Source organism: Myxocyprinus asiaticus, chromosome 43 (genome assembly GCF_019703515.2).
Source record: "Myxocyprinus asiaticus isolate MX2 ecotype Aquarium Trade chromosome 43, UBuf_Myxa_2, whole genome shotgun sequence".
NCBI lineage: Eukaryota > Metazoa > Chordata > Actinopteri > Cypriniformes > Catostomidae > Myxocyprinus > Myxocyprinus asiaticus.
In genome coordinates, this window is record NC_059386.1 from 27,975,287 (window position 1) to 27,985,649 (window position 10,363).

Genomic DNA, 10,363 nt, shown 5'->3' on the forward strand with positions numbered 1-10,363 from the left:
TTTTATATGTACATGGGATTTGTGTTTTACAAAGTCTCTGACAAAACATCAAGCGTTAATGAGAATATGTTTAATTCATGAGTTTAATGTCACTATACACAACTGACATTCAATGAATTGACATGACTTAAGTTGTTTAAAATTTCAAACAGAGTGCCTGTTTTAGAAGCCGTTTCTTCTCAGCCGAGAGCTTCTCTGGGAACTGTGTAGTAAAGCGAATGATCAGGTCACCTCTTCTGGATGGATTGTTGACGAGAGGCATTCCCTCCCCTGTCACAACTTTGGTGTACTGAGGGCTGTTGCAGAAAGTTAAACAAATGAAAAATAAAACACTCCTACAAAATGGAAGACCACAAAGTTCTATTGTAGCAGCAACAATCAAGATCCCAGTATGAGAATGTTATAAAAGTGACAAACAGCTTTTACACCATTTTAGTGGGTGTGCTAGCCCATAGACCTGCTGTTATGATGCATTTATTGAGCAGTTTATTGAATCAAATTGTTTTACTCACTGTACAATGTTGTTAATGGGGATGTTGAGAAGCCTGCCATCTAGTGTCTCAACTTCTATGGAGAAACCAGTCAAAGCCTGTCCAGTGACAAGAAATAGTGTTCAAAAACATATTAAAGGGATAGTTCACCCAAAAAGTCTCTCAATTACTCAGCCTCATGCCATGTGTATGACTTTTTTTTTGCAGAACACATGGATTTTTAGAAGATCATCTCAGCTCTATAGGTCCATACAATTGCAATCTCTAGACATGATCACGATTTCAAGCTCTATAACACTTCCTAGTGCTTGACTCGTGCAGCTATATGGTGTTATATTAAGTGTAATCGATCTTGAAATCATGATCGCCAAGGAGAACGCTGTCAAGATTTATAGTGAAAAAGGAGTTACATTTTGGTCTGTTCTCACCCCAAACCGACAGGATTGCTTCAGACGACATTGATTAAAAGTCAAAAGGATTACTTTAATGTCACCTTTATCTGCTTTTTGGAGCTTCAAAGTTCTGGCTACCATTCACTTGCATTGTATGGCCCTACAGAACTGAAATATTCTTCAAAAAATCTTTGTGTTATGCAGAAGAAAGTCATAGACATCTGAGATGGCATGAGGGTGAGCAAATAAGAGAATTTTCATTTTGGGTGAACTATCCCTTTTAACCAAAACTGAACATCTAGCACAAATGTCACAAATTTATTTAAACCAAGAATCCAAAAGTGGTTTTGGAAAAAGAAAATATTTTTTTTAATGCTGACCTACAAAAATGCTGGTCCATTATATAGAGCTTAACACATGTTAAGCATTAGAACAGCAAGACTCTTTAGTCATTATGTATTAGTGCTTGAACACATGTAACACTTGAAAGAGTTCATATTCCAGTTAAAATTTAGCTTGTGTTGGTAGTTTCACACCTTCTCGAGAGAGATTTGTGCTGTGTAGTACAAATCATCATTTTGACGGACAAAGCGTGGGTGTTGCTTTTGTCGTATGACAAAAACTATATCTGCTGGGATGTTGTTTGGTCCCTGTGGTGGGGAAAAAAAAGGCCTTAGTGCTGTGATGACTGTGATAAACATCAATCTACAAACATGACTAAGTTATATTCTGACAAATGTGTTCCGTTAAACCTGGTCCCCCTCTCTCGGAAATGTGATCCGTGTCCCTTCGTTCCATCCTGCTTTCACAGTGAAGGTTAAAATTTTGTCTCTTATGCTGGATGTGTGTCCGTCATCATTCATGACCTGCATTAAACATGTTTTCCTGCTTAAATTAATTTCTTAAATATTTGGCTGTGAAATTGAGTCCTTATCCACAGTCCTTACCCTTCGTGATATCTTAATTTTTTTGGTGCATCCATAGTAAAGGTCCTCCAACGCTAAATGAAGGTCTCTCTCTATTGGTGGATCTTGTATTTTTTCCTTTTGTCCACGCAAGCTCTGAAAAGCTGTGTTTACCTCACTGCCATCTTTGGTGAAGAAATCTGTGGAGGTATAGTAAGTAGATAGGTAATTACTAATCAGGGCTGTGATTTTTCAAGACATTAGGACCATTTCAAATTTGGATTTGATTTAGACTTTGATTTTTGAAATCCCAAACATGAGATCATTCAAATTCAACAATATTCCAGATTTTTCATCCTATTTAAGATAACCTGCAAACGGGTTGTCTCCTCCAAAAAACTGTCGGAAAGTTTCATCTGCGTTTCCATGGTAAACATATCCTGATGCCCAGGCGCCATTCGCACCCAACACAGATGGGATTCCTCCTTTTAACCCCTCCTCTCCAAACTTATCATAAGTGGCCTTTTTACATGCTGGAGTGGATGAGAAACAGAAACACCATGACCATAAACTTAACAGGAGAAATCAGAATAAGAGCTGTAGGCCTATTGTATAGTTGTTGTATTGTTCTGGTCATGGTTTGACAATAAGGATTGCCCGATGGCCCAGGAATAGTGTGAGAGAGATTAGGGCCAGTTGCTAGAAATGTCACTTGCCCGATCGGGCCAATGCAGCATTTATAACATTAGTGCAAACAAAAAATTTTGCTCCGAAATTCAATTAATTAATTCATACGATGGCGAAAATTAGCAATCTAGTACACATTGGAACACAAGAAATCAACAGTTTCTTTCTGTTGGACTGTAAATCCATCTATCTCAGTGCATCTCTCTCATCATCTCTCTCCGTAAAGGGACAGAGCGCTAGTTTTGTTTCCACAGTAAAAAAAAAAAAAAAAAAAAAAAAAAAAAGTGCATTTTCTCTCATTAATTTGCTTTTAGAGATGAAACGCTGAATGAAACATAATAAACTGTTAAACCCCGGTTATCTACATGGCTGGAAATCATGAGCTGCTCATGCATTTAATTAGGTAATATTTCAAAGCGTAAAAATGTATTCAACATGATAATGGCATTTGTTATGAAAAGAAGCAAAATCACTTTGGCTATAGAAGAGTTGTTCAGCTCGAAGATGACATTTAAATCTATCATTCTCATAACACACCTGTTACATTTCCCATTTCTAGACAGTACAGGTATTTTCATTATGTGCTTTGTGTATCACAGTAAGTTTTGGTCTTGTTTGGGTTATCTTATTTTATGTTTATATCCACATTCTTAATTCACAGATTAGGCCTAATGTCTACCTACTGTATTTAACATGTCACAACTGATTGATTAGCAAGGTCTCCTCTCTCAACGATTCATGTTTATTATGGGGTGCCGTTTGTAAAATAAAACGTTACAAAAACTGGTTAAATTTTGTCAGATTTAACAACAAAATCTGCTCAATTTTGCCAGATTTATGTAAATAAGCATTTGATATTTTTTCTTAATTTATTAATTTATTGTGTAATAAATACTTAAAAATAAATATCAAATCTAAATCTAAATGTTAAGTCTAAATTTAAATCTTCAATTTAAATCTAAATGTGAAATGTAAATGTTAAATCTAAATGTAAATCTTAAATCTAAATGTAAAACTCAAATATAAATCTTAAATATGAATCTAAATATAAATGTTAAATATTAATCTTAAATTATTAATATAAATCCTAAATGTAAATCTTAAATCTAAATCAAAATGTTAAATCTAAATTTAAATCTAAAATATAAATCTTAACTATAAAAATTTAATATAAATATTAAATATAAATCTTGAGTTAAACATTTAGAGGACATAAAAATTGATAATGCCCTGGGCTGTCTTGACTCATGACGTAAGCAGCGCGACAGGGCAGCAGCAGAGAGCAGCCGCAGATTCAAATTGTCTTCGAAGAGCGTTCTAGCAATCACGGTTTAAAGGGTGATGTGATTCTTAGCGAGGTATTCAGGATTTACAGAACATGCACAATTTTTTTTATTTTTGTTCTTTGCATCACTGAATTATGTGGTTGTTCCGTTATGCTTCTGCACATTTGTACCCAACTGTGCATTCAGCAAATACAGTTATACCATTTAAACATGTCTTTGAATATCTAATAAACATTTAATTCCGCAAACCTTGCAAACTTCGGCGAATCCAGTTATTAGATCTGATGAAGTGCGCATTGTATCAGCCTGCATGAAAACATGTTTAGGCTACTCGGTATGTCTCTGACTTACGAATGTTATGTGACATCCGTCCATGCAAAGGATGCAGTCAGGAGATTTCTACGATCACTGGAAATGCATGAGCGAACTTTAAAACCTTGATTTGATTTCAAACCATGCTGCGTTATATTATATTTAATGTGTACTGTAGCTATGTAAAATTAGCACCTGGTCTTTATTTGATAAAATGTGATTCCCAGTGTGCAGTGTTACAAGATTACTGAGGGCACTTTTGGTTACAGTGTTTACTTTTTATTCATATATTTTAACAATTTCTTTATTTGTGAAAAAATACTATAATAGGATTACAGAATCAAGAAGTTGCTAATTATAGTATAACATTTTATCAAGTTAAAAAGTTTTTCAAGTTTATTAAATTTCAAATTATTTATTTCAAGCTATTTTAGTAAATAATATGTAAAATAAATATTGCACATGTTATTTAATATATTTTAATTAAATTGCGTGATATATCAGCTTTATAGGCTATCAGTCATCAGCCACCCTGCTCTCTAAGATATCAGTACTGACCATCAAACAAAATGAAAAACATGTCGGTCGACCACTACTTTTGAGGTAGAAATTTTTGGGTAAAAATAAAAATTCTTATTGCATTTACTGCCCTCAGCAGTTTATTGCTAAACTGATATTTCAACAGAACAGATAACGAATCAGAAATAAATGTAATAAAACATTTTTTTTTTTTGCAAATGGTGTGTATCAGGGGTGTCCAGTGCTGTTCCAGGAGGGCCAACTTCCAGGCAGGTGTGTTGGAGCAGGTTGGAGATAAACTTGAGGTGGCTCATTGAAAAATCCGTACATATTTTTTACGAGTTGGCTATTTCATATGATATCATACAAGTTTGTTCAGATAAATTTGTACAATTTCATTACGTGCAAATGCCCGGATGTCTAATGTGGAAGTAAGCGTGAGTTTTGCGCACAAGGCGTTAAGGACGTTTATTAATATTATGCCCTTACCCAAACCCCTTATCTAAACCTGATAGGATTCTGTTGTGTGTGACAGAAGTAATTGTCACGTATTAGATGGAAATGATGTCCAGCGATGTCATTGGTTGTAGTGAAAGTCGTATGAATTCATATGAGTGCAGTCGTACGATATCAATACAAATTTAGAAAAGTCGTATTAATCCTAACGATTTCGCCGTGAGAATTTGTAGTCATTGAAAACACTTCACGAGTGAATCTGCAAACATGCGTTCCATTCCGAAGGGCTCATCCCTATGCCATCATCCCTTCAAAGGTTTTACCCTCCAGAGTGAGAGCTTCAGAGGGTTGACGTGTGCAGGTCTAAAAAAATATCATTACCATCATCAATCTAAGCCAAAGGAGCGCTGCCATGGCACAAAGGCTGGCACTAATGACCATCACCTGTACCTAATCAGAAATTTTTACACATGATTTTGTCTCACTAACTGCTTTCAGAATACAAACCGAAAAGAAATTATTTAAAACTTCATGAAGAAATTTTAACTTCATGTGTAAAGTTTTATTTTAATAAAATAATTTACCTGAAACAAATGTACAGTGCATGTTCAATTATTAAATAAAATGCCACAGTGTAAATTATTTTATTTAAAGTTTTTTAAAGTAAAAAATCCAGTGAATTTACAGTAAAAAAATAAATAAAAATAAAAAACAAGCATTAGCCAGTTTCAAAAAGAAAGCCAGGGGTTAAAAATAATTTTAAAAAGTTCATTATAATGATTAAAAAGCTTTTATAAACCATGGAGATGAAGGGAGGTCACAAGTTTTTGTGTATAGAACCAGATTGTGACTGTAGTTGCAGCTGATTTAATTTACATTACACCTGGCAATCCTGCAGATTTATATGGTCCGGTTCTGGTTGGCAGCGAAGTGTCCATCAGTTGAACCCTACGGAAATGCTCTTTTTTTTAAGGGCCCTTCGAAGCAGCTATTTATGAGCCCTTAGGTTTGGAATGACCCTTCAACATGGCGGCCACGATAGTTCCCCCTTAAGTGCCCTTCGGAGGCGGATTTATCCTGTTTGGAACGCAGGGTCATCCGCCACTGCTCTCTGCTGCTGCCCTGTCGTCATCAGTCAAGACAGCCCAGGGGCGTTATTAATTTGTATGTCCTCAAATGTTTAGCTCAAGATTTATACTTAGATTTAACATTTATATTTAAGATTTATATTTTTGTCTATAGAGGTGCTGGCTTCAGGTGCGTGATATGCAGATAAATTTTGAGCATTGACGGAGTGAGCCCTGTGTCCAATCGCCCTTAAAGAAAAGTACGAATTTCAGGTATGGGGCAGTTCACTGGGTCTTTGCCATGTGAAAATCACCAATTAGTGATATTAGTTATTTCCCATGGATTTCTAACATCTCCAGAAACCAGGAATGATTGGGCCATTTCGGCACAATTAACAGGACTGTTTTCCTGTCCACTGGGACTTTGCTGATGACAGAATGAAGGAGGCGCAACGGGGGAAACACATACTGGCATTTCGCCGGCCATACGTGGGCCAGCGCCTCCTGGTGACTTATATACGGCACTACTGTTGTGTTGTCCGATTGAATCAGAATGTGGTGATTCACGATGTCGGAATGAAAAGCTCTCAAAGCTAGAAAGCAGCCAGTAGCTCTAGGCGGTTGACATGCCATGCCCGTTTCGCACCTGTCCAGGTGTCGGAAGTCAGGCATCCATCACACACTGTGCCCCAACCTGTGTTGGATGCATCTGTGGTCAGCACTTTCCTTCTGAATATTTGACCCAGCATAACACCCTGCTGGTAGAAGGCCGGCACTGTCCATGGTGCTAGAGCAGCCAGACAGCGGCGAGTCACTACGATGCGCATGCGCACGAGGCTCCAGGTGCAATTTGGAACATCGCTTGAGTCAGTACTGGAGAGGTCTCATGTGTAACAGATCTAACTGTATGATGGCGGATGCTGCCACCATAAAACTCAGCATTCTTTGAAATGACTTCAGTGGCAATGTTTTTCCAGTTTGAACTGAAACAGACACCGAAGAATGGTCTGTACGCGCTCGTTCGTGAGGTGCGCATGCATGCTCATGGAGTCCTACGAACTCCTAAATAGGAGATTTACTGGCTGGGGAAAAGTGTGCTTTTCGCCCAGTTGACATTAGACCAGATTTTCCATATGGCAAAGCAGCAAGTCTCTGTGTTCACTCAGTAGTGCCTCTGATTGGGTTGTATTAACCAATCGCTGAGGCAATTCAAAACACGCACACCGTTCATTTTCAATTGGGCGAGCGCCGCATTGATACATTTCGTGAGAGGAATCAGAGACTGGCTTTATCATTGGTGACATTTGGCGGAACTGAGGCAGCAGGCGTAGGGTTTTTAGCCAGATACTGGCCCGAGACAGAGCGGGAGCGAGCCGGATGTGATAAAGTATTGCTCCATTTTGACATAAAATGTCTCGTAGCCTGTGAGTGTTGCTGAGATGTGATGTAGCGCTCAGCAAATCTATCCACAGAGCAGCCGAAAAGGCCAGCTGGAGACACCGGAGCATCAAATAGAGTGTCTTTTTCTGCGTCATGCATTTCCGTGAGGGTTAGCCAGATGTGACGATCCAAAACCACCAGGTTGCTCATTGACTTGCCAATGGCCTGTGCAGTGACTTTCGTGGCTCATGCGGAGCTCTTTGAACAGCTCTGGATTGTAGCCTTGCTCGTCCATTTGCTTGAGGAGCTTAGCTTGGAAAATTTAGAGCACCGCCATCACGTGGAGTGCTGAACCTGCTTGGCCCGCCGCTGAGTATGCTTTCCCAGCCAGTGCGGATGTCAGTCGACACGGCTTGGAAGGATGAACAGGGTGTGATTTCCACACCCTGCTACTCGCCGGGTAGAGATGTGCCGCTAATGCCTCTTCTACAGGGGGTAGTTGGGCATAACCTTTGTCTTCCCCATGATCCACTTTAGTGAGGAGAGTGAAATCACTGTGCAAGTGAGCTGAATAGGGAGTGTACCAGGATTTTGTCAGTTCATTATGAACTTCCCGGAAGAACGAGGCAGAATGCAGTAGCTTGACGGCGTCCGAACTGCAAGAACCATTTATCAAGGTGAGATTTTTCAGGTTCCTCTGGAGGAGACCACTCGAGACCAAGCTCTTCGATCGTCCTTGAAAGGACACGAAGCATCTCCTTGTCAGTGGTGCATGCACGCTCCTTGCCCTCAACGGAGGAAGGGGCAGCATCGTCATTCATTGACCACTTGCCAGATGCAGTGAGAGACATAACATCATCCACAGCGTCAGAACCGCCGAATGTGACGAGGCCGTACGCTCCTGCAGAGGGCTGAAGCTTGTCATGTACATACTGTATCGGCATAGATGCGGTATCTGGAGATTGAGGGGCTCGTGGGGCATGTGCCGGCATGAGATCCCCCTCAAATTCATCCTGCTTGACCTCACGGCCTTGCCGTGCCTCCTCGTGTGATCCCTCGTGAGTCACAGAAGAGGCGGGTGGGAGGGCGCGGGAGGCTGAATCGTTCCTCAGAATTTTATATATATACACACACAATAACACAATAGCATATAAGGATACAAAACTCCTGCCGAAGCGCTGTGGGGAATCAGGATGCTGAAGTGGCCCGTTCACCAACGAAGCGGCAAGTGGCGAAGCCGAGTAAAACTTCGCCAGAACAGTGAAGGGAGGCGGAGAGTCTTCTCCTTGCCTTGAAGACCCCGCCCGCTGACTCATGTATGTTGATGGCGAAGTAGTAGAAGGCTTCTAGACGAGAGACGAATCGCTGTCTTGAAGGAAGAAAATTCTGAGGACTGGTGTTTGCGCGCCCGCTTTTATACCAGACAGCTTCACGCCTAAAAGGGCGGGGCTTAAACACCATAGCCAATTTTAGAATTGCTGTTATTGTAGAAAGGTTTCAAATAGGTCGTATAGAAGGACACTCCCATAGCATTAGTTTAGTGATGCAATGTCAAGTGTACTGAGTCGTAAGGAAATCAAACCTCTCCACAGAACTCTTTGCTTAAAAACATGTATAAATTACTGGACAGCTGAGGTTCATATGTTGTATTAAGATGTATTTATGAATTTATATCTGTAAAGCGCTCATCTGAGATTAGGTAAATGTAATACAATTTTGGGGGAAATTGTTTTAAAGATGTAATATGTATTAAAAATAGTTAACTTTTTTAAACCATGATGGTAACAGCTATCTTAAATTTTTGTGTTGGGGCCAGTAGAAATTTTGACAGGGCAAGTAAAAATCTGTACCATGGTAAAGTGATGGTATCAGATGGTAATACTATAGTAATTTGTCTCCAGTATAGTCAACCATTAATATTAAATTATAATATACAAAGAATACCATGTTATTACCATAGTTACAAATATTTTTTATTTATTTACGTTTAAGTAAGTGTAAAGCTGTGTTTTGTATTCTGGTGCTGTTGTAGGTTTGTACTGAATGTATGGTAAACTCACGGTCGCTCAACACATCAAACGCCTCCGCGAGCAAAGTGAAGCGCTCGGCGGCGCGCGCGTGACTGCTGCTACGCGGATGATGCTTCAGCGCGAGCCGCCGGTACCTGAAAACAAAATTAATACACGCTTCAGTCGAACTACTACTTAAAACAACTGAAATAACATATAGTTTTGGTCAATTTTTATTTCAGTATATTTTTTAAAAAAAAACAACAAAAAAACAGGAGAACTTACGCCTTATTAATGTCAGCATCAGTGGCACTGCGATTTATTTCCAAGACCTCGTAATAGTCTTTTCCCATCGCCGAACTATTAAACGAACCTTATCTTTTAACTTTAACCTAGCGTGAATCAGTTAGCACGAACATTTGCCACAGTATCAGCTATGAAGTTAGTTTACTGTTGTCATAATGAGGTTGGCATGGAAACGTAGCCAGGGTTTCTGGGTAATGTAGTTCTTTGTATAAACGGCTTACATCCTTAACAGCAATCAGTTTCTTATCTCCAGAAACAATGTTAAACAACTTTAAAGCTCAAATGATACACTAGTTTTATCAGAATTAATGTAAGAGCTTTTATAATATTAAAAGCTTCACATTTCTGTCTTTAAACTCTTCAAAAATTGCCCGCTTTCACTTCCATTCCATATAAATGCCTCACTGGTTCCTTGATTTTTGCTTTTTTTTAAAGAAGTTGAAATAATTTTTTTGAGGTAATAAATATTATGCCACAAATGCTATCACTTGCGATTAACTTGTATTGAACCCGGAATATTCCTTTAATCAGTTACTGTTGCCTCTACGATCAC

The 10,363-nt window shown here is 38.9% G+C and overlaps 1 protein-coding gene across 1 annotated transcript; it reads right to left on the reverse strand.

The window, feature by feature from the left end:
- Positions 1-136: 136 nt before the first annotated feature.
- Positions 137-10,104, reverse strand: dnajb13 (DnaJ heat shock protein family (Hsp40) member B13). Its single transcript, XM_051686015.1, has 8 exons — positions 9,790-10,104; positions 9,556-9,659; positions 2,160-2,321; positions 1,831-1,988; positions 1,636-1,749; positions 1,420-1,533; positions 513-589; positions 137-296 (listed from the first exon to the last, which is right to left on the reverse strand). Exons 1-8 carry the CDS (start codon positions 9,855-9,857, stop codon positions 137-139), a joined length of 957 nt encoding a protein of 318 aa, XP_051541975.1. The 5' UTR covers positions 9,858-10,104.
- Between the last annotated feature and the right edge of the window lie 259 nt (positions 10,105-10,363).